Source organism: Pseudorca crassidens, chromosome 19 (assembly GCF_039906515.1).
Source record: "Pseudorca crassidens isolate mPseCra1 chromosome 19, mPseCra1.hap1, whole genome shotgun sequence".
Classification (NCBI taxonomy): domain Eukaryota; kingdom Metazoa; phylum Chordata; class Mammalia; order Artiodactyla; family Delphinidae; genus Pseudorca; species Pseudorca crassidens.
The window spans coordinates 9946162-9973698 of NC_090314.1; the positions used below are offsets into that span (position 1 = coordinate 9946162).

General features: G+C 48.7%; 1 protein-coding gene across 2 annotated transcripts; it reads left to right on the plus strand.

The window, feature by feature from the left end:
* The first annotated feature begins 4161 nt into the window (after positions 1–4161).
* Positions 4162–22091, plus strand: DHRS7C (dehydrogenase/reductase 7C). 2 transcript variants are annotated; one of them, XM_067714570.1, is made up of 7 exons: positions 4162–4315; positions 4534–4693; positions 12832–12944; positions 15169–15382; positions 17267–17359; positions 20431–20586; positions 21832–22091. In XM_067714570.1, the coding sequence occupies exons 2-7, from the start codon at positions 4540–4542 to the stop codon at positions 22038–22040; spliced, it is 939 nt and encodes a 312-aa protein (XP_067570671.1). In that variant the 5' UTR covers positions 4162–4315; positions 4534–4539; the 3' UTR covers positions 22041–22091. The 2 variants fall into 2 exon arrangements, with proteins under 2 accessions (XP_067570671.1, XP_067570672.1); XM_067714571.1 differs by having other exon boundaries at positions 4163–4315; positions 15172–15382.
* The last annotated feature ends 5446 nt before the right edge of the window (positions 22092–27537 follow it).

Genomic DNA, 27537 nt, shown 5'->3' on the forward strand with positions numbered 1-27537 from the left:
GCTTTCCTGAGAGTTTAATAAGGGTGACAAAAAAAAAAAAAAGGGAACATGTGGGTGCTAAGAGTAAGAGAAGCTGAAGAAAAGGGAAAACAGGCTTTGACTCCAAAGGATGTAAATTTGTTGCCCACACAGTTCTGTTGATAGAATAGTCCAGAACGTTTTTTCCTTAACTGACACACACAAATTGATAGTATGTGTGACTATCCCATATTTTCTTTTTTGTTTTAATCCAGAAGAAACGAATTTAAAAATTAGTTTTGTGGTATTTTTAAAACATATTTTCTTCTAAACTTTCTAATTTCCACCTACAGGAAAATCAGTCTGGAAGGATAATCAAATGATAAAACAAAATGAGAACGGTTGAATGGAATGACATCTTGTCACAGTTAAGTGGAACAAATGTTTGAATTGGTGTGCTTAAATGAAATTGCCAGGCGCTTCTGCTTCTAAAAATAAACATTGCAAAACATGCAAGTCTTGTGTGAAACAGTGGTGTACTGCATGCTTCCTAACTTGTTCAGTTACAATTTTACATAAATTTATCTTGTATTTTAAACTAACATGTTATTGAGGCCACAGGTTGTTAGACACAGAATTTGGGTTGTTGAAAAAAAAAAGGACAGTCATATTCTAACAACCCTAAATGCATCTCAGCTTAGACTCATTTTTCAAAAATGTGTTTATGTTTAGTGACTATATCATTTCTGAAAAAAAAAACCCTGAATGTTTCAAATAAAATCACTCAATCTGCTTATGCTGAACTGTAACATTTAGATTGTCATAGAATAAGGGACAGTTCAGCTAACTTCTTCACGTTTGGGGCTCCAGTTGAGTACCTGCCTAATGAATGATGGGCCCGTGGAATTTTGTGTTTTGCTGAATCACGCATATCTGAAGGGATAGTAAACGGATTTTCACTGGAATAAGCCCAGTGCAGAGAAGCCGTGCTGAGAGCCTCTGGAGCAGAAGGGTTTGTACCCAGTGACCCCTGCCCTCCACAGTGTACATGTTCTGTTATATGATTTGTCACGCCTGGGTGTCTGTGGAGGTAAATCCTGTGTCGCTGATGTCTGGGGCTGGGGGAGTCAGTGATCAACTAGACCCCGGGCAGGGCAGGAGACGCCTGTTCCCGAAGCTCGGGTCAAAAAACTGATTCTTGGCTACATTCTGAGTTTCCAAGGCCCTCTGCTTCCTTTTATAGATATATATTTTTTAACATCTTTATTGGAGTATAATTGCTTTACAATGGTGTGTTAGTTTCTGCTTTATAGCAAAGGGAATCAGCTATACGTATACATATGTCCCTGTATCTCCCTTTATATTTTTTGTGTTGATTTTATTCACGTACAACATATATATACAGAAAAGTACGCAAACCCTAAGTGTGCAGCTTAAGGAACTTTCAGACAATGAACACAGCTGTGTAACCATCCCTCAGTTCAAGGTGTCTCATTTCCATCTATCTTTCCTCTTATAAAACAAATTTGGGTGGATTTTAATTCCTCCGTATATTGAAATAATCTGTTTACAGGTCTGTTCCCCTCTTATGAATTATAAATTATTTCTTTGCAACATGAACTGTCCTCTGTACATTCCAGCATCTAAAACAATCGTTGGCAAATAGAACCCCCAACACACATGTGTGTATAGGTATGTGTATACATACACATGTATGTTTATACAAGTATGTGCACACACATTACCTGACTTAGCCCTGGCATCCTTCACCTCTGAATCCTGTCCAGAGTCCTCAGGAATGGGTCTCGATATGCATTAAGGAAAGACAACAAGGAAAACCAACACAGACTAGGAAAAAATTGTCAGAAAGAAGAGAGAAACCAAAACCATCGGGCACAGCAATGGAACAGAGCCATCCTGGGTGTTGTCCACACGTCACCTCTTATATTCTAACTCTACGCAGTGGTGCAGCGAGGAAGACAATAGCATTAGTATCCTCATTTCCAGATGATGGCCATGACATTCAGAAGGTTTATGTGTGTGCCTGAGGCTACACACAAGTCAGAAGCAGAACTGGGGTTCAGACTCAGGGCTGTCCAACTTCAAACCCGTCATGCTGCCTTTCTGGAGGCGCAGTGGGAGCCACGTTCTTTTCTCCCCTTCTCCCTCCCTAAGTGAGGCTGTCAGAGGGCAGGGCGCCGGGGCATTTTATGGAGGAGTAAAGGGGTTGTAAACGCTGAGATGAAGCCGTGGAGGGAACACTCTTCTCTGATTCACAGATGGATTAGGGCGAGTGCAAGCTACACGCGGCCTGAAACTAGATGTGGCTAGAAGCCACTAGTGTGGCTTCTACGTGGAACCGAGGAGGCTGCAGAGGCCCCCGAGGTAAGGCAGGCTGGGACTAGCTCTGATCCAGACTGTGACTTTCACACCCCAGGTTTCCCAGAATGGTCCCCGACCCCGTAAATGCATTCACACTGGTCTTAGTTCTCAATTCTTGGACTAGAAAATACCATTATTTCAGGGTTAGGTGAAGCTTCAGGCATCTTTCTTTTTTTTTTTTTAATTTTAATTATGCTTTATTATTTGACCTACATGCTATTTATGATTGTATTGATTAATTTTAAATTCTTTTTTTTGTTTAAACCCCACATTTGTTTATTTATTTATTTTTTTGGCTGTGTTGGGTCTTCGTTTCTGTGCGAGGGCTTTCTCTAGTTGTGGCAAGCGGGGGCCACTCTTCATCGCAGTGCGTGTGCCTCTCACTATCGCGGCCTCTCTTGTTGCGGAGCACAGGCTCCAGACGCGCAGGCTCAGTAGTTGTGGCTCACGGGCCCAGCCGCTCCACAGCATGTGGGATCTTCCCAGACCAGGGCTCGAACCCGTGTCCCCTGCAGCGGCAGTCGGACTCTCAACCACTACGCCACCAGGGAAGCCCTTGTTTTTTTAATAGAGATGATTTAGAATATTGCATTAGTTTCAGGTATACAGCACAGTGATTCAGTTGTGAGTTTTGTTTTTTTTTTTTGCAGATTCTATTTCATTATAGGTTGTTACAAGATATCGAACATAATTCCCTGTGCTATGCAGTAAATCCTCGTTGCTTATCTATTTTATGTATGGTAGTTTGTATCTGTTAATCTCATACTCCTAATTTGTCCCTCCCCGCCTCCTCTGGTAATCACAAGTTTGTTTCCTAGGATTGTAAATCTGTATTGTATATACATTCATTTGTATTATTTTTAAATTCCACATATAAGCGGTATCATACGGTATGGGTCTTTGACTTATTTCACTAAGCATAATAATCTCTAGGTCCAGCCATGTTGCTGCAAATGGCAATATTTCTCTCTATATATATATCACATCTTCTTAAGCCAGCCGCCTGTTAATGGGAAGTTGGTTTGTTTCCACGTCTTGGCTATTGTAAATAGTGCTGCTATGAATTTTGGGTGCATGTATCTTTTCAAACTAGTGTTTTCATTTTTTTCTACAAATATACCCAGGAGTGGGATTGCTGGATCACATGGCAGCTCTATTTTTAGTTTTTTAAGCAACCTCCATACTGTTTTCCATAGTAGCTACTATCTCTCTCCATTTCTAATCCTACTGAGTTTCCTTAAGTAATTAAAATATTTAACAGTTGGGACACATTCTTAGTATTCTCAATCACTAAAGATAACGAGAGTGATCTTCTCAGAGTCTGTTGTTGAGATGCAGTATATTATTTTGTTCTCCCAACAGTCCTGCAAGATGAGACCGTTGTGCCCATTTTAGAGATGAGGAAGCTAAGGCTCAGAAACGTGGAAGCACTTGACCAAAGAGGAACAGCTCCAAACTGCTCTTTCCCATAGTTCATGTCACACTTCCAAGTGTTTCATTCTGCAACAGGCTCCATTCCGTTTAACAGATTTTCTGTGCTTTTCAACCCCAACCGGAAAGGGAAGGCCAGACGGCTCACTGCCACACCGGTCTGAGCTACATGGAAGCTACCCGATGGGAGGGTTATAGGAAGAGAAGGCGAGGGTGTTCGTGCTGAAATCCCAGGTCCCAATCCCTGATGCCCAGCCCCAAACTGCAGAGGAATCTCTAATAGTGAGGCACCCGGCAGAGCTTTAAAAGGCTTGGCAGGAACTCTGAAATCAGACCCGGCCAGCATGTGTTCCTGAATATCAGAAGAGACACTATATTTACCCCGAAAGCCCTGCAGTGCACAGAGAGCTATAAATAGCCATTAGGGCCCCAGCAAGTGGCCTTAACACATGGCTTTCCTTCCAAAAATGCAGGCCCCTTTTAATTAAATTTGTAATTAACCTTTGGGAGGGCAGGCCGGATTCCTTCTGCTTCTGGAGACACTGTGAGTAATTTTCTCTTCATTGGCCATTTGGGGATTAGCGTGCCAGCCAGGTGTTCTAGGAAGCAGCCCTCTGGGAGTCTGCACAGAGCCCGGCTCCCTGGACAGCGGGCTCCGGGCTCGGGGCATGGGCGCAGCCGGCAGCCTCAGGCCTCCCCCTGCCCCGTGTCCCGATCAGAGTCTCTTTGCAGAGCGGATTCCTTCTTCCCATTTTCCCCCAGCACAAGATGGGAGTCCCAGCTGTCCTCATGCTGCCCCTGGTGCTCTTGGGAATCAGCGGCCTCCTCTTCATCTACCAGGAGGTGTCCAACCTGTGGTCCAAGTCAGCCGTGCAGAACAAGGTGGTGGTCATCACCGATGCCATCTCAGGACTGGGCAAGGGTAAGTGACTTTGCCCCCTCTCGTGCCCACTCCTGCCCTGAAGGATGAGAGGCAACAGGGTGGCGTGTGGGTGAGCCCGCTGGGCAGGTCGGGGGTGGATCGAGGCTGTGTTCTCTCCCAGCATCTGTCACTAACCAGCAAGGGTCTTCTTTCTTGGAGGCTGCAGCTGTCTTGCCTGAGAAGTGAGGGGACTGGAGTACCTGGGGTTGCAAACTCACAGTCTAAGGGCCAAAATCGGTCTGCAGATTTGTTTTGCCTCCAGGGGGGTTTCTAGAAACTTCGAAATGCAAAGCCCTCAGCTGGGGCAGTGAACTGGTGATGAGGCCAAACTTGGGGGTGGGGTTGGAGTCTTGGCTCCCCCACTTACCAGCTGGTGATGCACTGCTCAGCCTTGGGTTTCTCATCTGAAAGCAAGGATACTAATACTTTCTGCCTCATAATGCTGTTGTGATGAGTAAACGAATTAATAGATGGAGAGCACTTAGAACAGCGCCTGGAACTAGAGTGGGCACCTCTCAAGTGTTAGCAACGGTGATAATTATGCAGAACGTGCAAACACCAGTGTGCCGCACACCCCACTAATCCCTAGTGTCTCACACTCGGCCTGATTCTCTCAACCACATCACCTCCTGGCCTTGAAGACATTTACGTTTGCAACTCCTGAATTAGATGGTCTCAGAGGGCCCTTCTGCTGGCTGCATGTGTGACATAAGAGATAGTAAATGCCCTTAGGTTTTTAAGATTCTCTCTCATCCCTGACAATGGTAGCGCAGCCCCATGTGTCACATAGTTTGGGTATCATTTTTGCTGTTGTTTTTGTTATTTTTAATCAAATGTCGAACCCACCAGCCAAACACTCATTAGGTCACTCAACCAGTATCTGTTAAGTCCTCTACATTCTGAAATGAGCACTGCCCCTTCCAAAGAGGCCCGCTGGTGGGCTGGGCACCCACTCCCATGGTGCTACCATTACGAGAACATTTGTAACCTCCCATCTGGGAATTCTCTCGGATTCTCCTTCCCCTGGGCACCCCAACAGCAGCCCATCTGCATGCTTCAAGAATGGGTTCCATTTCAGTGGGTGATCGACCTGGGCTCACCACATGAGATAAAAAAGAAACAGTAAGGCAGTAAAACTAGGTTCTTATGTGGCCCCTATGTGGGTCCCAGAAGCAGTTCCCAAGGAGGATATCCAGAATCACTAGACTCAATACTCACGAGGGACAGGGCGACACAAATTCCATCTTCCACGGGGACAAACCAGGCACACACGTTTGCCAGTCAGACCAGACACAAGACAACAGGGAGTAGTGGGTGCCCTGGGGAAATGGAGCAAAGACACCCACCCAGAGACATGCAGAGTCAGTCCTTGGGGAAGACCGTTCTTCAAGCAGAACACGCCCACCTAGCATCGGGACAGCTGCCAACCCGAGATCCCTTCATCACCTTCATTCCCTGGCACCTCCATGGCTCCTCCCTTCTGGACGGTCCCTAAGGCACTGGTTTCTGGGTCCCACGGCTCCTCACAGAAATACACTACCGTTAGTGGCGTATCTGGGTATTTCTCAGTTGGTCCGGGGCACGGACTCTCTTGGTGACTGATCCATGGGTGTGTGAAAGGCATGTGCATTCTACCGCTCATGAATGAAGTGAGTTACGAATGTCGATTCGATCCTGTTGGTTGAGAAGGCTGCTCTGTAACTGTCCTGACTTTCTGTCTTACTAGACAGGGCTTCTATCTATTGCTGAGAGATGTATATTTGGTTTAGTAGGCTTGTTTATTTATTTTTAAAAGTCTCATTCTATTATAAGCAAACACTGTACAAATCAGGTGCCCAGGAAATGTATCTCAGGAGCACAATGGCGTTTTCAGAGGAATATGGTCTAGTCTCTGTCATGACTTGTGTCACTGCCCTTTGTCACTGTCTCTTACGGACTCACCCTAGAAAGAAATGCAAAGCGGAAAAACATAAAGTCCGAGTATTTAGAAGTAGCTTGAGAAGCTGGGCGTGGGTGACCTTAAATAAACGCTTAGCCAGGACATGCTGCTGACCGCAGCAATTCCGGGTTCAAAGTGCTCCGTTTCTCAGGTCCAAGGCAAGAAAAAAGTGAGGGGCACCAAGCGGATGATGTAGGCTACACACAGCCCACAGTACATGCCCAGTCCCACAGAACCTGACTGAACTCAGCGGGTAGCTCTGGACAGCATCAAGGAACCCAGTTCCAAGCTGTCTCCTAGGGAAACCAGACAGATAGAGATCAGGACTTCTAACCCTCACCCCAAACCCACACAATTTGGCCAAGTCACGGATGGGGTCACCTTGGACCCACTGTGTCTGCAGCAAGAGTGACTCTCAAAATACTTAACCACTGTACTTGAACTGTTTCAGAGACCACAGACCCTGCCTATGTTTCATCACCTCTAAGATGCACGGTTTTTCCCCTTTAAACGTTTCTGAAATTGAGCTAATTGTCTCTCAGTCAACGGCATCTTACAATTGTCACGGGCCATCCTTGTGCATTTTAATATCTCTGAAATCAGAAAGCCTCTTGCAGGCGGGTGGCATCTTAGGTTTGAGGAACTATGGAAGTAAGGGCTCCATGTATTAATATGTTTGCTGAGTGAAAAAGAACAAGCCTGGCGTCCACGTGCTTGATACAAGATATAGGTTGTGCTGAGCTGATGAAGAATAAAATAAGAACACCTGGGTATTATACCTGATGCCTGGCCTTGCGGAAAGGACCCATTTGGGAGCGTGCCTTTGGGCTGCACCAAAGCAGTGATGCACCACTGGGCTCCGGCCTCCCGGGTCCACCTGGCAAAGGTGAGGTGTCAGCAGAGAAGTGGGGGAAGTGGGTGATGGTAGCAAACACCCATGGCTGCCTCTCCTAAGGAAGTCAAGGCCACGGGTTTGGTCTGGCTCCTGGCCACAGACCCTCACCCTGTCCCAGTGGCCAGCCTGTAAGAGTGCCCGTCATCAGGGACAGTAGAGCCCCAACCCGCTCCTTTGTCAGCAGCGGAACAAGGGACCCAACGGGAATGTCAGCGCTTGGGGTCCCTCCCGGCTTCACCACTCACCAGCGGCGGGGTGGCGGGTGACTCCGCTCCGCTCACTGAACCACGCCCCTCTGGTTTGTGAAACACGACCTCCACGAATGCCCACACCCAGCGCAGCTGCTGCCGCCACTCAGAATTACAGCCCAAACGCGGGGAGGCTACGCGTTCCCCCCAGGTGAAGTTTCTTTTAGCGAATTGTGTCATTATAGGAGCCACATATATTAAAGAGGATTTTTCAAGAAAAAAGAACCGAAAACACACCCAGAACCCCACCCACTCGGGAACTCTTCATCCCATTTCCTTCCAGCAACGTTATGATGCTGAGATGTATTACCATCAGGGGGCAAGCACACATGGGGGGGAGGGGTACAGGGAGACAGCCCACCCCGGGCTCTCATGCAGAAGGGAAAGTCTTCCTTTGCATCTTGATTTAAAAAGAAAAAAATCAGACAGTCTCGTAGCTTTTCTGATCACTATTAGATTATACCTAACCCTTTGGTCACGATAAATTCCCAAACATAGCTTTGATTCAGAAACTGCAGTGCCCAGTCCAATACATTGATAAACGTGTCCGTTTTCGTTGAAGTTCAAGTTTCCTTCTCCCTTCCCATACCTGCCCCCAGCTAGGGCGAGTTGCCGGCCAGTTTGCTGCTCTTTCTGACCCCTCTGCGGGTGGAGGGGCAGGAAGGAGAGGAGAGAAGGAAGACAGGAAAAATTCTCAGCTGACTGACACTCCTAGAAGCCGGCTTCGAGCTCCATGCCTGGCACACATTTAAAACCGAGTGGATTCTTTCTCTCATGGGCTCTATTGTGGGTCCTTCAGAGGCGCCCCCTGGGATATTCACCTGCACTTGCCGCGGGGCAGGTGCACTCCCCTTGCTCAGTTCCCGTGCCACCCCTGGTTTGGGGCAGTCTGTGCACGTACGCCCTGTGTTAGAGTCCCACTGCCCTTCTCAGAGGACTTCTTGGGCAGAATTCAAGAGCTCCCAGCCAGCTCATGATTCACCTCTGGTCCAAGTGGTTGCGGTGGATGGGAGGGTCCTTCAGTAAAGAGACCAACCTCTGGGGCAGCCCCAGCTCTCCTCCCTCTGCTCTGGGATAGTTGGTGACGCCCATGAGATTCCCCAGGTGCAACTCAGACATCACTCCGGGCTCCCGGCTGCGGGGAACTCACAGTGTGTGTTCAAATGGTCACTCTCTTCTCTCTAGGATGGAGATAAGGGGCAAAAACTCACCTAACGGTGTTCTCTCCACAAACGCCCTCTTCCCAAGTCCCCTCTCTCCTCTGCCTTATCCGTTTGCATCCTATTAGGAGTAAAGGGTATTCATGAAACAGGGTTTCAGTAATTTTCTTTGAAAATCTGCATCTTGGACTGTCACTTTGGAATTTTATATCTGATCTTGGAAATCCCAATTTTAAACCTTGTTACATAATCATAGGTGCAATTTAACAACCAATAACACACAGAGTCAAGTGTTATGGCACAGTGTTAGACACACTGTTTGAATCTTTTTAAAAAAACTTACTATATTGTGAGATTTCCATGTTGGTAGACCCACTTCTGCAACATCAGTTTTAAAGCCTTTGAAATAACTGATATATACATACACCATCATCTACCTAACCAACATCTCCAACTCTTTATTATTATGATATTGAGATAAATAATATTTTAACTATTCCATGCATTCTTAATTATCTCCTTAGAATAAATGCCCATAAATAAAATAACTGGGCCATGCTTACTTTTAAGGATTCTTTTAATTTTTCTTCCAAAAGACTGTAGCAATTTACACTACAACCAGCAGTGAATATGTGATTATTACCAATTTTGTTTTGATTGTCATCTTTTAATTTGCATTTCTTTATTATTGGCATTGAACTTCTATCTTCTGTGTATTAGCTCTTTGTGTTTTTATGAATTGCTTACACATCTCACTAGCCAATTTCCTTATTAGGGACTTTATTGATTTACAAGAGTTCTTTGTGGATTAAATAAATTAACCCCTTTTCCACCATATTTATTATAAATAGGTTTCCTCAATTTATCTCCCTCTTAATTTTTATTTATGTTTTCTTCTGTAAGGAAGGATTTTTTTTTTTAAGGATAAAAACCTGTAAATAATTTGTATTATTTCTTCCTTCAGTGCTGTGCTTAAAAGATCTTTCCCCAAAGCAATATATCTCTATTTTCTTCTAGGTCTTTTATGGTTCTATTTTTACGTTTAGTTATTTAATACATTTGGTATATTGTACTTAGATTTTTTCCCTCTCAAATAGTTATCCAGTGGGCCAAAAACCTCTTTTAAATAATATGTTCTTTTCCTGCTGATTCAACGTGCTAACTTTACCATATGCTAAATTCTTATGAATACTCGGCTCTATTTTCTTTATATAAATTTATTTATTTTTTTACTTTTGGCTGCGTTGGGTCTTCATTGATGCGCGCCGGCTTCCTCTAGTTGTGGCGAGCGGGGGCTACTCTTCATTGCGGCGCGCGGGCTTCTCATCGTGGTGGCTTCTCTTGTTGCAGAGCACAGGTTCTAGGCGCGTGGGCTTCAGTAGTTGTGGCTCGCAGGTTCTAGAGCGCAGGCTCAGTAGTTGTGGCGCATGGGCTTAGTTGCTCTGCGGCATGTGGGATCTTCCCGGACCAGGGCTCGAACCCGCGTCCCCTGCATTGGCAGGCGGATTCTTAACCACTGCGCCACCAGGGAAGCCCTTGTAATATATTTTAGTAACTGATATTCCACTCCCATTATTGTTTATCAAAATGTTCTTTGGTTTCTTGCATATTTATTATTCCAAGTAAAGTGTGTAACTTATTCCAAATAAAGTTTAGGATCTTTCTGTCACTTTCCAAGACATGCTGGGATCTTGATTTGCATCAAATTCACTTGGAGATGGACTGACATCTGTAGTGAATTTTGACAGCCAGAATCATCAGGGACAGCCCTTTTCTCAATAAAACACCTACATTTAGAGAAATCTTCCATTCTCTATGATCCTAACAATTCAAGGTGACATTGTTCACACAGTTATTTCTTTTTTAGAAATTTTATTTATTTATTTATTTATGGCTGCATTGGGTCTTTGTTGCTGCGCACAGGCTTTTCTCTAGTTGCAGCGAGCGGGGGCTACTCTTCGTTGTGGTGCGCGGGCTTCTCATTGTGGTGGGTTCTCTTGCAGCAGAGCACGGGCTCTAGGTGCACGGGCTTCAGTAGTTGTGGCATGAAGGCTCAGTAGTTGTGGCTCGCGGGCTGCAGAGTGCAGGTTCAGTAGTTGTGGCGCACGGGCTTAATTGCTCCGCGGCATGTGGGATCTTCCCAGACTAGGACTCGAACCTGTGTCCCCTGCATTGGCAGGCAAATTCTTAACCACTACGCCACCAGGGAAGCCCCACACAGTTATTTCTTGATTCAAGTTTCCGTCTGTCAGCAGAACTGACCACAGCTTTCCCCGACCACATCTGTTTCTAGACCTCACTGAGACCTCCCCTCCCTAGAGCCTCCTCCTTTCCTTCTCCATCAGCCCCTCCTGCCTTCACTTCTGCTCTCATCTGGCTTAGACTGAATGGTCCAGCACATCAATTGCTACCTCTCCAATACCACAATTCCCCTGCCCACAATGCCCACTTCTCAAACCCCTGCCAACTGTCCTGTCCAGCTGGCCCCCTTCTCTACACCTGCTCCAGCTGTTGAGAGACTTGCAGGAGAAAATCACACAAACATAAGATCATTTAGAGCCATGGCACACAGGATTTCCAGCCCCTAGTGGGCACCCAGTACTGCCCAACTACCCTCCGGCATCCCCAGGCAGCCCGGGTCACCAGCGCTTGGTGTAAAAATGGGACAGTAATAGCTACTCCCCTGTAGTAGGTGTTGTTGGTGCCCCTCCTAGATTCCTGTACCTGGCCAGTTCCTCCATCCCCAGGTCCTATGAGTGTTGGTGGCCATGGCTCATAGACTTGCCCTCTGCCAGTAGACACCCTTTGTACCCACCCCCGGAGGGAGGCAGCCCACCATCAGTGACTGGTTGACACACGTGTACAAAAGACAGTCCCCTTGCATCCAGGTGGGACAGTCTTGCAGCTGGGTTTACAGTCCAGAGCCTTCCTTGGGTCTAGCCAAAGCTAGACTCTATCCTTCCCCTTCCCCTACCCCATGCCCTTACTCCCTGACAGATTTTCTCTGAAGAACACTCTCCCTGAATTAATCCTGGCCGCCTGAATCTGTCTTAGATTCTGCTTTTAGGGAACCCAACCTAAGAAACTACTGCATGGGATGACTGTGAATTAAATGAGCTAATCTATGTGAATCCCTTTCAATAGCTACCCAAGCAAGTAAACTGTCAAAATCTGTTAGCTTTTATTGTTCTTAAATATCACTGTTATTGCCACATAAGAATAATTGTATCTACCAACTACTTCCCAGTTAAGAACATTGGATGAGGGACTTCCCTGGCAGGCCAGTGGTTAAGACTCCACACTTCCACTGTAGGGAGCACAGGTTCAATCCCTGGTCGGGGAACTAAGATCTTGCATGCCGTGCGGTATGGCCAGAAAAAAACAGAACACTGGGACATCGGGTGAGTCAGAAATTCATCCAGAGTAAAACTTACTAGACAGCAGGCAGGTTTCCTTTCTTAATAAAAAGAACCCTGGCTGGAGTATCGACCCACAGAGAAAATGTGGAGGAAACTAGTGACATTTGGTCTGAAAATACATGGCAGCTGTCTCCAATACCTTCAGATTGAGATATATTTAGAGCTGTGCTTCTGGGGGTCTCGTTTGATGGAGTCATCTTTCTGTCCAGTTTAAGAAAGGATGTCCTAATAATCAGAACTACCCAATGGAGGAGGGGTTATTTCACACCCCTGTGAGATGCCCTTCACAGGAGGCAACCGTGCTGAGGCTGGAAACAAGAAGAAATTCCAGAGGAAGTTGAATGCAATGAGCTCTAAAGGAACTCATGGCTCTAAGGCTTTTGAATTCTTTGAATCCTTGAATTTGTAAGAAGGAGGGGCTCCCCATCAGTGGTTTCACCCACAGTGCGTCCTGTCCTCCTTCCTTCTTCCCCTCAGAGTGTGCTCGGGTGTTCCATACCAGCGGGGCCAGGCTGGTGCTGTGCGGAAAGAACTGGGAGAGGCTTCAGAGTCTACACGATGCCCTGATCAGTGTGGCTGACCCCAGCAAGGTAAGGCCTTCTGGCAGCCGGCATGGGCAACCCCTGGACACCCTTAGCCGTCGTTGCTTGTTACAGGGCAGCTCTTTTGATGAAATTTGGGTGAAATTTTGCTTTGGAGAAATGTAATTTTTTAATGTATTTTTTAAAATTTAATTTTATTTATTTTGGCTGCGTTGGGTCTTTGTTTCTGCACGGGCTTTCTCTAGTTGCGGCGAGCGGGGGCTACTCTTCATTGCCGTGCACGAGCTTCTCATTGCGGTGGTTTCTCTTGTTGCGGAGCCGGGCTCTAGGCGTGCAGGCTTCAGTAGTTGTGGCACGTGGGCTCTAGAGCGCAGGCTCAGTAGTTGTGGCGCAGGGGCTTAGTTGCTCCGAGGCATGTGGGATCTTCCTGGATCGGGGATTGAACCCATGTCCCCTGCATTGGCAGGCGGATTCTTAACCACCGCGCCACCAGGGAAGTCCTGGGGAAACATAATCTTGACACAGGTAAGTCTGCCAACTTGGGGGTTGGCTCATTTTGACCCCTCATCGTACCTCTAGCCTCTGAGCCTCCCCCCCCCGCCCATTCTATTTAAGTCAGACTCAAAGAGGATCCAGAAAATATGGTATGTCACAGATATGGGCTCTGTTTATAAACACTCATGGCTGATTTTTTAAATAATACTTCAAATAATATTTCCTTCAAAGAGGGAGTTCCCTGGCAGTCCAGTGGTTAGGACTTGGCGCTTTCACTGCCATGGCCCAGGTTCAATCCCTGGTCAGGGAACTAAGATCCCGCCAGCCAAAAAAGAAAAAAATTTTTTCCTTCAAAGAAATCAGGGATGTGAAGTCCCCTTCCATGAAGTTACACAGGAGGTGAACACATTTCAATGCAGCTGGGGTTTTCAAAGCATTTCTGGAGCATTGTTTAAGAAATTGCTTTCAGGGGCTTCCCTGGTGGCGCAGTGCTTAAGAATCCACCTGCCGATGCAGGGAACATGGGTTCGAGCCCTGGTCCGGGAAGATCCCACATGCCGCGGAGCAACAAAGCCTGTGCACCACAACTACTGAGCCCGCGTGCCACAACTACTGAAGCCCGCACGCCTAGAGCCAGTGCTCTGCAACAAGAGAAGCCAAGGCAATGAGAAGCCCGCACACTACAACGAAGAGTAGCCCCCGCTTGCCGCAACTAGAGAAAGCCTGTGTGCAGCAATGAAGACCCAACGCAGCCAAAAATAAATAAATAAATGAATTTATTTGGAAAAAAGAAAAAGACATTGCCTTCAGAGAGTTCTCTTCAGGATTTTTTTTTTTTTTTTTGATCTTTTCCCTTGATGTTGAATTTGATTTTGGAAATAGCCAAAAATCATTCAGAACTAACTCTGGTATTTGAGGAGATGGAGCGACCAGGGTAACACAATGTACTCCAAGGTATGTTTCTTGGGATCTTATTAGGTGTTGGTTATTAAGTAGTAAAAATGAGGTTCTGAAGTCAATTGTGTGGCAAATACTGAGTTAGGCCAAGCTTGTCTGACTAATTTCTTTACTGCAGGACTTTTCAGGGCCTTTGCTATGCAAATGTGCATTGTGTTATCTCCAAGAAGAACATATGATAGTCTGCATTTCCTAAGCAAATTTGACCAGGGAACCTTTTTTTAAGGCCGTATCTCAGGGCTAGTGTTTGTCAAATACCGGGATTGCATTCACCATATGGTAACATCAATTTTTCCATCTGTATCCCTTCTAACCCATGAGAATCTTGACGATATCAAATGTTTAGGGCTGAACACAAATGCTGGCACATAGATGGTGCTCCAAAAAAACTGTGCTGACTGTATGATTTTGGCCAAATATTAAACGTGGCTACAAAGCACTGGGCAGATTCTCTTGTGGCTTGGAAGCCAGTTTGGAAGGTATTTCCAAAAAGGAGCTCAGAAGTGTTATAAGAAATGACATCACCAGCAAAATCAATGCATGACCTCCACTTGGATTTCTCAGGTCTGGCCCCTTGACCAGAAGTTCAGACTTATGACTGCATGTTTGCATGTTGGGAATGGTGTTGTTGCTCTGGTCCCCAAGGATGCATTTTCTCCATCAATTTACTTCCTCCCAGAGTCATCTCTGCTTCTTCCTCATCATTTGTTTGCAGTCATTCCATGAGTTCTGAGTTTCAAGATGGGTGGCTCTCAGATTGAAGGGTCCCAAGGTCTGTGGGGATGTACCCACATGTGTCTTGACTCTCTCATTGGTCCAGCAGACATTCACCCCAAAGCTGGTCCTCTTGGATCTCTCAGACATCAGCTGTGTCCAGGATGTGGCCAAAGAGGTCCTGGATTGCTATGGCTGCGTGGACATCCTCATCAACAACGCCAGCATGAAGGTGAAGGGGCCTGCCCATAAGATTTCTCTGGAACTCGACAAAAAGATCATGGATGCCAATTACTTTGGACCCATCACACTGACCAAAGGTCTCGTGAGTTTGACCTTCCCACTGGCTGCTAGAGAAGGCTCTGTTATATTTCCAGACAGTCACCCAATTCTGGATGGAGCCGCCAGCCCCTCTTTCAGAAAAATCCCTGCTTATTTGGTGAAAGCTTTCAGCATCTGACTGTAAATGTTGATGAAAGAAAAGGGATTGTGAAAGTCTCTGACTGGTATATTCCAACCTTCCTCTCCATTAAGCTCCCTCCCCAAGCCCTGCCCTTTTCTCCTCCTTTCTTACTCATATCCATGGCTCCCCTCCAATCCCATCCCACATCTCTGGACCATTGTCTTCATCCCCTGCAGACCTTTTTTTTTTTTTTGCGGTACGCGGGCCTCTCACTGTTGTGGCCTCTCCCGTTGCGGAGCACAGGCTCCGGAGGCGCAGGCTCAGCGGCCATGGCTCACGGGCCCAGCCGCCCCGCGGCATGTGGGATCTTCCCGGACCGGGGCACGAACCCGTGTCCCCTGCATAGGCAGGCGGACTCCCAACCACTGCGCCACCAGGGAAGCCCCCCCTGCAGATCTTTTACTATATCGACCTTGTGGTTGATCTGCTCCTAATCATGACAGTTGGTCCAAGGTTGAAAAGGAGTTTATCTGCAAGAGACCCATAATACTGTCAATCCCTTTGCAGAAACAGGAAGGCAGGAGGATGTCTCCCTTTTAAAGGTAAAATGGTGGTTCCTGTGTGGAGATTTCTAAGGGTCAAGTTCAAATGCAGATCTGAAGCTGAGGTTAGGGGTGTTGCTAGAGATAACATGGAATAGATCTAAGAGTTGAAGCCCTCCTCCCACCCCAAATAAAGTTTATCCAAGCAGAAGCACAAAAGGGAGAACACAAGCATGGAGAACGTCTACATGTAGGGAGTAGTGTGTTTGGCAAAGGCTGAGAAAGCATGATCTTAGAGCTGCCTTCTCCACGGCCAGAGTCTCCATGATGATGGGATTCTGAGAGCTGTGACAGCTGAAGGGAAAGAAGTACTGGGAGCAGAAAGATGACTCCCCAGAGCTTCTAAGATGATGCCCCAGAGGTTACAGTTTCCTCCAGCCCAGTCGCTGTGGACACACCAAGCAGGCCAGCCAAGGTGTGTCCTTCACTCAACCTCTGAGAGCTCAGGGTCCCTGGCACCACGGTGAGGAATGCAAACTTAAGTCTTCTGATATTTTCTGCCATCTCCCTATTCAATCTATGCTATTATTACTCCATATCTTTTTCTAAATTTCCTCATTTATAAGTTAATTCAATTCAGGAGAAAATCTTTACCACAAATTAAAAACCACTTTCCCTCTCCATCAATACAAGAAAACCTGAAATCAGAACAAAGCAGTAAGTTCTCCCAAGACAAAGGGCTGAGGTCTTTCCTCTCTTTTTTTAAAAAAGATTAGCACATGCAAGAGTAGTATTAAAGACCCATTGGAACCAACTTTCCTACTGGAAGCGATAGGACAGTTGAAAAGGGATTACCTTTCTCACTATTGAAATCAGTGTCACTCCATGCACAGGGATGGGTCATTTCAAATCACCCAGGGACTCCCCTGGGGGTCCAGTGGTTAGGACTCTGCACTTCCACTGCAGGGGGCCTGGGTTCGATCTCTGGTCAGGGAACTAAGATCCTGCATGCCACATGCAGCGAGGCCAAAAAAAAAAATAATAAAATAAAATAACCCAGCAATTCCCCAGTCGAGCCCAGCCCACTCTTAGGAAACACTGGATGAGTGGTAACCAGGGTCCATTCCATCTGTGTCCCACTGTAATCTAACTGTCAGGGAGGTAGGGGAGCCCCCCGTGATGAAGGGAAGGGCTCTGCCTGATGCTGTCTGACTCAGTCTCAGATTTGTAACCGTGATTCTTTGTCCTGTGCTTTCCAGCGCTGCTCCCCAACATGATTTCCCGGAGGACCGGACAAATCGTGTTAGTGAATAACATTCAAGGGAAGCTTGGAATCCCATTCCGTACAGCCTGTAAGTTGCTAAGACAAACATGTTTCGTCCTATGTTATGTGTCTTTTTTTTTTTTTTTTTTTTTTGCGGTACACGGGCCTCTCACTGTTGTGGCCTCTCCCGTTGCGGAGCACGGGCTCCGGACGTGCAGGCTCAGCGGCCATGGCTCACGGGCCCAGCCGCTCCGCGGCATGTGGGATCTTCCCGGACCAGGGCATGAACCCATGTCCCCTGCATCGGCAGGCAGACTCTCAACCACTGCGCCACCAGGGAAGCCCTGTTATGTATCTTGTAAGACAAGAGATGTGTGTCTAGGACTAGGCATGGGGTTACGTTGGGGAAGAGGGTCCAGAGATGAAAGCATCTGTTGGCTTTTCTTTCATCCCTTCAGCTCCTATTTTTGACCATCTACAGCACACAGGTGACTATGGGAGATAAAGATAAGCCCTCCCCTCAGCCCCCAGAAGCTCACATCTGACAGGCGGTCAGGACACGTCCTGGCTGGACACGATCAATGCCAGATCAAGGTCACGCTCCTGACATGGGTGCACAGCCCCAGCTCAGATGCCCCCTTCTCTGTAAAGATGCCCCTGGAGAGACAGGAACGATTACAACTGGGAAAGAAAGGAGGGTTGCACATCCCTAAAGGGGAGAGGGATGGAGAGGTTCTGAGGAAGGAGGAAGGAGAAAAGGAAAGGGACACAATTCCAGGGGAGGCGCGAGAGAGAATTCCAAAGGTGAGACTCCTCTAAAAAGTCCAAGGAGGAGAAGGACTTCTCGGTGTATGTTCCTGGGGCCCAACTGGGAAAATTCTGCAGACATTCCCACCTCCCGTGAGGTAGGATGTGGGAGGGTGGGGGAACGTGCCTCATACGTTTCCTTATGGCCCAAAGTACCATGCACAAAGCCGGAGCTGGGTAAGTAAGTGTCTGGGGGGTAGGAAGGTGAGAGGGAGAGAGGAAGGAAGAAAGGGTGGGTGGGGTGGCCTGATGTAGTCTTCTGGGGCCACCACAACAAAATACCCCAGGGACTTCCCTGGCGACACCATGGTTAAGACTCCCCGCTCCCAATGCAGGGGGCCTGGGTTCAATCCCTGGTCAGGGAACTAGATCCCACATGCATGACACAACTAAGCGTTCACAGGCCACAACTAAGGAGTCGGCGAGCCGCAACTAAGGAGCCCACCTGCCACAACTAAGACCTGGTGCAACCAAATAAATAAATAAATATTAAAAGAAAAAAAAGACCAGGTGGCTTAAATGACAGAAATGTGTTTTCTCACAGCTCTGCAGGCTGGAAGTCCAAGATCAAAGTGTGGGCAGACTTGATGTTTCCCGAGGCCTCTCTCCATGGCTTGCTGATGGCCTGCTCCCCAGGTCCTCTCATGGTCTTTGTGTGTGGGCACCCCTGCCGTCTCCTGCTCTTCTTATAAGGACACCAGTCCGACTGGATTAGGGCACCACCCTAACAGCCTCATTTTAACTTAATTACCTTTTAAAGGCCCTTATCTCAAAGTACAGCCACAATGTGAGATGCTGGGGTTAGGACTTCAACGTATGAATTTGGGGGTGGGATACAATTCAGCCCATCACATTCCCCTGATAGTGTTTTACTTTCCTTTTCTCGTTTGCATTAGTTAGGCTAAGCTGACGGTGCTGTAAAGACCTTTACTCCTCCTCCGTATAACTGTCTAAATGGGATGGCCCAGCTCAGCGGGCATCACTGTTCCTCACGCGGTCACTCGGGGGCGCAGAGTCGTGCCAAGTCACAGCTTTGCCATCATTTTCCACGTGGTCAAAGCTAGTTCCCACCCCACGTGGGTTCCTGCTGGCAAGAAGAGGGCGTCGTGCCCATACAGCGCTGCTCACATCCTGTTGTAGAGAAGCCAGTCACATGCTTACCCCCTCACTGCATGGGATGCTGGGAATTGTAGTCCGCCTGTGGGCCCAGGATGGGGCGAATAGAGCTGGGTCCGCACAGGGCAGTCTTTGCCACGTACCTCATTCCGTCTCTGCCCCAGCCCATCTAGAACCTCACCACTATTCCTCCTACTCACAAACATACATGTCATTTTCAGCAGGTGGATTACTTTCCACTTGCTCGCTGCCTTCATTCATTCAACAAACAGCAATCGAATGCCTAGAACCAGGTGCTGGGGACACAGCAGTGACATGATACAATGTGGTGTGGGCAACACAAGTGGCCCTTTGGCCTCCAACTAACAGGGATAAATTTATTTATTTATTTTTGGTTGCGTTGGGTCTTCATTGCTGCCCATGGGCTTTCTCTAGTTGCGGAGAGCGGGGGCTACTCCTGGTTGTGATGCATGGGCTTCTCACTGCGCGGGCTTCAGTAGTTGTGGCTCGCGGGCTCTAGAGCACAGGCTCAGTAGTTGTGGCGCACGGGCTTAGGTGCTCCGAGGCACGTGGGATCTTCCCGGACCAGGGCTCGAACCCGTGTCCCCTGAATTAGCAGGCGGATTCTTAACCACTGCGCCACCAGGGAAGTCCTAGCTCCTGCATTCTTAACCCTGATGGCCTCAGGACCTTGGAGAAATCACTATCTCAGGGAATCAGCCTTCCCGGCTGAAATGTTTTATATACATTTTCTCACTTGGATAGGGTGATATTATCCCCGCTTTATTTATTTATTTAGCCCATTTTATCGATTTTTAATTTTACTGAAGTATAGTTGATTTACAACGTTGTGTTAGTTTCTGCTGTACCGAAAAGTGACTCAGTTACACATATACATCCTCCTTTTCATATTCTTTTCCATTATGGTTTATCACAGGATATTGAATAGAGTTCCCTGTGTATTATGCCCATTTCAAAGATAAGAAAACTGAGCCTCTTTAGGTAAAAATGAGTCACTTGCCCAAAGTCACACAGCGGGCAAGTGGCTAAGTTGGATTCCGTCTCATCTCTGCATCTGTCCACTGCTTCACAAGGGCTCTCTGTTCTCATCTATGAAGTGAGGGGCAGGTGACTTGAGGCCTCTCCCAACGGAGCTTGCAGGGATGTGTGTCCCCAAGGCCCCTCCTGGGAAGCACAGCGGGACCCACGCCCACCCCCGGATGGTTTCTCTTCCAGACGCCGCCGCCAAGCACGCAGCGCTCGGCTTCTTCGACTGCCTGCGGGCCGAGGTGGAGGAATACGACGTCATCGTCAGCACCGTGAGCCCCTCTTTCATCCGCTCCTACCGCGTTCATCCAGGCCAAGGAAACTGGGAGGACTCCATCTGGAAATGTGAGCTTTCAGAGTGCAGCCAGAGGGACAGGGGCCGCGGAGGGCTCTGGAGGAGGGGGGGGTCCAGGGGGGTGTTCCTGAAGCATGAGACTGGGCACGGTGAGGCCCCTGCACCCAGCTAACAGTGGGGAGGGACCCCAAAACTTAGGTCCTGAGGCACCAGGTAGATGGAATCCTAGCCTGCAATCAGCAGACCGAAGCCAGGTTGGGCTCCATCAGTCACAGGCTCTGTGACCTTGGCCACTGGGACTGCCCGCCTCTGGGCCTCAGTTTCCCATGTGGAATAGCCAGGATTTGGTCTTCGAGAACTTCCTGTTCCCCTTGCTCTAGAAGGCAGCACAGAGAAACTCAGAGTCTGGCCCTAACTGCCTGCATGTGAAGTTCACCTCAGTCACATATTAAGCAACTCCCTTCATCTCTCTGCCTCTGTTTCCCCTTTGGAAAATGAGGGCTAATGGTAATACCTAACTTGTAGACTCATAGGGAAGACTGAAAGTTCCAGCTCATAGAGGGGCTGGAACAGCAACCAGCACAACCTGAGCAGTCTGTAAATGCACCTATGATCAGTATTCTAGAATGCTCTACACAGAGCAGCTACCCCCTGCCCGAGGCTCTATCTACATTAGGGAATCAAGATGAATCAAGACGTGGGCAAGGGCTTCCCTGGTGGCGCAGTGGGTGAGAGTCCGCCTGCCGATGCAGGGGACACGGGTTCGTGCCCCGGTCCGGGAAGATCCCACGTGCCGTGGAGCGGCTGGGCCCGTGAGCCATGGCCGCTAAGCCTGCGCGTCCGGAGCCTGTGCTCTGCAACGGGAGAGGCCACAACAGTGAGAGGCCCGTGTACCGCAAAAAAAAAAAAAAAAAAAAAGGACGTGGGCAAGAGGTTCCAGGAGGCTCTGGACAAACACAGCTTCGCAACAACTGTAAACAACAGCCCCTTCACACATCCGGCAGCTTCCTATCTTCTAAGCTCTTCCTCATCCCCTCCGACGGCTCATAACCATCCTGGGATGTTAACGGGGCAGGAGACTGCGCCTGCGTTACAGATGTGGAAGCTGAGGCGCAGCGGGTAAAGTGCCTCCCCAGGGCGCACGGCTAGCAGACGGCAGAGTTGGTCCCGAGACTGGGACTCCAGAAGTGCACACCCGTCCCCACCCCGGGGGGGGGTGGGGGGCAGGGGGGCGGGGCTCTGACCACACCCCTCCCCCCGAGGCTATAAGCCCTGCCCCTCCTGGGGCTTTTCAGTCTTTTTCAGGAGACTGACCTACGGTGTGCACCCCGTGGACGTGGCGGAGGAGGTGATGCGCACGGTGAGACGCAAGAAGCAAGAGGTCTTCCTGGCCAACCCCATCCCCAAGGCCGCCGTGTACCTCCGCACCTTCTTCCCTGAGGTTTTTTTTGCCGTGGTGGCCTGTGGGGTGAAGGAGAAACTCAACGTCCCAGAGGAGGGTTAACTGCAGGGGGCCAAAAGGGTCACCCCGCGGGGAATAAAGGCTTCAGGGGCAGTTGCGGGATCCTCCATTCTCTCAGCACTTGGGGCCCCAAACAATTCCCCAACCTGCCCACCACCTGTGGGAGACGTGCAGCACCCCGGTGAGGATGGCCTGGCGTTCAGTCCAGTCGCCCTGGGCCCCTGGGTGTCTCCCACGTGACTTTCCCAGGACACACTTCCAGAAGCTTCTCGACCCTATAGAGTGACAGCCCGGCAGAAAAACAGGAACCATAACGGGTCCAACTCCCAAATACTCGCACTCCCACTGTGGCCATCAGCCTGCCGAGGACCTCAGAAAACCACCTCCATTTTACACAAGGGTGACCTGCCCACTCTGCCCCCAGCCACAAAAGCTGAACTTGGCAACTCCTTAGGGCAGCGCTGTGAAACTGAACTTTCTGGAATGATGGAAATAGTCTATCATCTGCAGTGTCCAATATGGCAACCAACTAGCCACGTATGGCTGTTGAATACCTATAATGTGGCCTGTGCAACAGAATTTTCTATTTTATTTAATTTGAATTAATTTCACTTTAAATAGCTGCATGGGGCCAGCGGTTCCCAGGTTGGCAACACAGAAGAGCTGTAATCCTCGGTCCTGGCAGCATATCAGAATCAGCCCTTTTCCTGGATTTAACTGGTCCAAAGAGGAGCCCAGGCACAGCTGCTTAAGGTGCAACAAATCTTGAGAACTTCTGCCCCGGGGCATCCAGCGCATTCAAGCCTCTTCTTACATTCTCAAAGCAAAATTCATTTAAACCTGCCATCCTTATTGTTGGTGGGTGTTTCTCTTAGTGTTTCTTAAACAGAACAGTTAATGATTCGTGAAATCTTGGAAAGTGTAGGGTACATTGTTTGCACTAATAATTGTACCTACTGATTCAAACTTTTCTAATATTTACAGATGAAAGAGGGCTCAAATTTCCTCCCTGAACCCAAGCCACTTACGAAATTAACACACACGGTACATGTCTGCATATATATATATATATCTCCCTGAATTTAAAAAGCAAAATGTCCAGGATCACGTGATCACCAGGGAACCCAGGCTACCTCAGGATAAGGCTGCTGGTCGGGGTGTGTCACCAGAATTTAGGAGGGACAGCTGAGGCAGGGCAGGCCTAGGGTCAGCAAGATGACCTTCTATGTTATTACTGCTGTCGGGTGTTGGGATGCTAGAGGTGCCTAGGCCAGAATGATGGAGGGTCGGTAGGGGCTGGGAGGTGGGGGACGGACAACGGCATTGGGAAAACGACTGAAAGGTGATAGGTGGCCAGAGACAGAGACGGCAGCTTTGGGGCAAGAAGGGCCGCGCGTAGCCAGTCCTGGGGTCGCACCAGGGCTGGGCTCCAGGTCTAGCTTCGCCACGCCCCAGCCCCGGGCCTGGGGTCCTGACCTGCTCTCTTTGGGGCTCTGCCTCCTCTCAGATTGGAGCGGGGCTGAGGGGACCATTCTTTGGTGGTGGGAGGAGGGGTGGATGGGCAGAGAGGGGCCGCCTCTGGGAAGCATCCACAGGGGCACCAAGCCAAACGCTGGGAAAGCAAAGACTGGAAGACTCCACGGTGGGGGAAGACCTCAGACCCCTGGGATTTCCCAAAAAAAGCCACGTTGAATGATGGCTCAGGAAGAAGGACCTTCGTGTCAGTGGGTCTGCTCCGCTGTCCCTGCAGCCAAACAGGGTCAGAGACCTGCAGGTGGACGCAGCCACAGCAGGACTGAGTGGCTGGCCCCCCAAGCTCCCTTAAGTTGAATTTCCTGTCCGTGGACTTTGGTCTCCCTTTGGATACCCCCTATTGCCTTTAGGATGTCCCTGTGTCCACATAGGCCCGCTTCCCTCTCAGGATGGGGCATCTCACCAGCCTAGCAAATGAGAAAACCTACAACCCTTAGACTGAAACATATGGAAAATTTTATTTAAGTTGCAGGGGGGTGGGAGGGGGAAGCATCATGCAATAAGAGGAATGGCCACCAGGTGTCACTGTGGCTCCAAACCTATTTTATAGCTTCCTCCTCGGAACAGAAATCCAGCACAGCACAGCAGTAACAAGCCCACAGAATTGCATGCAATTCATCATCTCCAACGAGCATTCCCCTCCAAGATCCCATCTGGTCTTCACATCAACCCTGAGTCACTGGAACAGCCGACAAATCCATTTCACGATGAGAAAAATGAGGGTGGTCATGCTCTGTGGGATACTCTTGGCAGAACGAGGGCAGCCTGAAGGCGGTTGGTTAGCCCCTTGGGACACAGAAGGACTGGACCTCAGAGGCCAGTGACCGTCCCAGACCACAGAGTGAACCAAACACTGATTCACCCAAGTAACCAGAAAGTCCTGTTTCAGGTATAGTTAGATCTAGGCGTCCAAAGGATGCCACCAGGATTCAGGGTTTTTGTTTGTTTTGTTTGTTCTTTGTTTTGTTTTGCCATTTCTCAACAACATATTCTACTGGGTGGGCTTCATTCTCAACAGGCTCTCCCCATCCTCACGGCAAGATGGACACCAATACCTCCAGGCTCACATCCTATAGACTGAGAAGCCAGATAGAAAAAGATTCCTCTTTCCGCCTAGTTCCAACACCCGCCTCGTCATGTAGCCATCTTGAAACCACCACGTGTGTCTGATTGCTCAAGCCTGGGCCACGTGCCCATTCCAGGGCTGGAGAGGTGGGGCAGCTCTGTCTGATGGACAGAGTGGGGAGGGAGTGATTTCCCAAGAGAAAATCAAGATGCTCTTACAACGGGCTTCCCCGGTGGCACAGTGGTTGAGAATCCGCCTGCCAATGCAGGGGACACGGGTTCAATCCCTAGTCTGGGAAGATCCCACATGCCGCGGAGCAACTAAGCTCAAGTGTGCCACAACTACTGAGCCTGTGCTCTAGAGCCCGTGAGCCACAACTACTGAGCCCACGTGCCGCAACTACTAAAGCCTGTGTGCCTAGAGCCCGTGCTCCACAATGAGAGAAGCCACTGCAATGAGAAGCCCGCACACCACAACAAAGAGTAGCCCCCACTCGCCGCAACTAGAGAAAAGCCCGCATGCAGCAATGAAGACCCAACACAGCCAAAAATAAATAAATAATTTAAAAAAAAAATTTAAAAAAAGATGCTCTTACAAGAAGAAAGGGAGAACACACTTACGGGCAAAACAAGCCTTTCTTTGTAAACACTTATCTCTGGAGAAGACAAGGGAACTTCTGAGCATTTACCACCTACCTGCTACCTTACGAGGAACTTTAACACGTCACCTTACGCAATGCTACCAGCAAGCCTCCAAGACCGATATTAATGGTTCCATTTCTACTGGTGAAGAAAACAGGCTCAGAAAGCTGGGTAGGTAATTAAGCCCAAATCACAGAGCTGGTCAATGGCAGAGCTGGGACGTGGGTGGAGATGGCTGGAGCCCTTGCAGCTGAAGATGACCAATAACCTATCAGTCCCTTTCGTCTTAGAACTGGGTGAGGTTTCCAAATGTAGGGTCAGATCACCCCCACCTTCCTGGTGTACCCTGGTCAACAGTGGTATTGGGGGAACTCTGGGTTGCAAAGTCAGTCAAGGAGTTTCCATTACAAAGGCTGAGGTACAGTGGGGAAGTTTGGTCTGGATTTGGTGGTGCTCTGTTGCCCAAAAGGGAAATGTCCAAGTATATAAACAGTAGAGGAATCTGGAGGATTTAGCAGATGCTTTTGGTGCCCTGTGACCCATCTCCCCACCCCCGTCCCCAGTGTCAGCGGTAGCTATGACGGAAGGCTCCCACACCTGCCAACAGCAATCCAGCTCACCTCTCCACTTCTCTGCCCTGGGGGGCTTTCTCTAAAGCCTGAGGGTCCCTTCAACCCTTGTAGGTGCAGCCTTGAATTGCACAAGAGTTAATGTCCCTGGGGGGGGCATTGTTCACCCAGCAGGGGACAGGAGTTGGTGGGCAACGACCCAACCTCTCACACTTCGGAGGACAAATCGGAAGCACCTTAGAAGAAGTGTTTTGCACACACAGCAGGTGCCATCGAAACGTTCGTTAGCTGCAACTATTACATGTTATCTTTTGCAGTAAGAGATGTAATCAAGTCACGGGAGCTTGGTTAACTCACCATCCCTGTGTCTGTTCACGACAGGTGGTGTCCTGCTGACGGGATCTGGAAAGCAGGATGGGGCTAGCATATACCTCTGTTTGTTCCCAGAACTGTAATTCTGTAACTTGTATAGATTACGATCTCCTCTCCTCTAGATGTTCGATCTCCTCTGGCCCTTGGAGCTTCTGACACGGCCAGTATGACTTCCCAGCCCAAGATTCTGGACTTGTAAACCCCTCCTTCCGCTAGTGGAAGAGAGTGGAGTGGAGGATAAAGCAAAGTAGTCCCAGACCTGGAGGACACGCTGGGAGTCAGGAGGGAGTTATCACCACCAGACCAGGGTCCAGACCTCAGGAGCAGGGAAAGGTCCAGGCAGGGTACCCGGGCTTCCAGAGGAGGATGGGAGACCATTTCTGCCACGCTGAGCTAACTCAATCGCTGGCCATGCTTGTATCTGACTCAATGGCTTTCAACCTGCCTCAAACTCCAATTTACACATGTCCAAGAGCAGCTCTGTAGTTTGAGAAAAGCATCTAAGTATTTCTGCCATGCTGCCTCCTGAAACATCCCTTGACCAGATGGCCACAGCGTACACTCAGATGCACGGTCAAGGTTGGAACCATGCCCCCAATCTGGGCAGAAATCTAACCCAATCTTTTCCCATGCTGTGTTCTCCCAGCCTTCCCTACCAGGTCCCTGTAGACGGGGAAGCAACCTCAGGGAAAGCGTTACCAAGGAACTTCAGGCATCCTTGTTGAAGACGTGGGATGGCAGATACAACTACCAGCGTCTATGTGTAATTGCCTCTTTCTACTCCAAATTCATAGCCTAGGGCAAATGCTCCAATCTGTGGTGTATTACAGAGAAAGCTGCTAACAGTTGGGACCTGCTCATGATATCCAAGGGTATTCGAAAGGGAGAAGCCTGGGGATGCACATCGGAGTCACAACCCAATGCCTTAGGGGACAAAGAAAGTGAGGCTGGGCTTAGGAAGAGCATGGGAGTGAAAGATGACAAATGAGTGTCAACAGAGGAAAAAGAACCAGATACAGCAGGAGGACTCCTAGACTCCCATCCCCCAAGAGGGCACGGACAGCTACGTCTTCCCCAGCAGCAGTTAAGACTTGAAGAAAGCACGGACTTCTTTTGAAATGCAAGCACGTGGGTCTGCTGATGCACACATTGCCCTCTGGGGTCAGGTGGCAGGTCCCCCTGCTTTCTCCTTCTGTCATCTCGGTTCCTTCTATCTTGGAACTGTTGCTCAAAATTACATAGCCTTTTTCATGGGGAATAAAAAAGAACCTCATTCTTCCTCAAGAAAAGAACAGTAGCAGAGACACACCAATGAGTCATGCCGTGTATACGAGGAAAAACTTAATTTTTGGAGTCGG

What these genes read in the sequence shown, in the direction of transcription:
- DHRS7C (XM_067714570.1), top strand. Translation starts at nt 4,540, where the DNA reads ATGGGAGTCCCAGCTGTCCTCATGCTGCCCCTGGTGCTCTTGGGAATC. An exon ending in ACCCATCACACTGACCAAAG is followed by an intron (nt 15,383 to 17,266) that starts GTCTCGTGAGTT and finishes TGTGCTTTCCAG; the next exon opens with CGCTGCTCCCCAACATGATT. An exon ending in GGAGGACTCCATCTGGAAAT is followed by an intron (nt 20,587 to 21,831) that starts GTGAGCTTTCAG and finishes GGGGCTTTTCAG; the next exon opens with TCTTTTTCAGGAGACTGACC.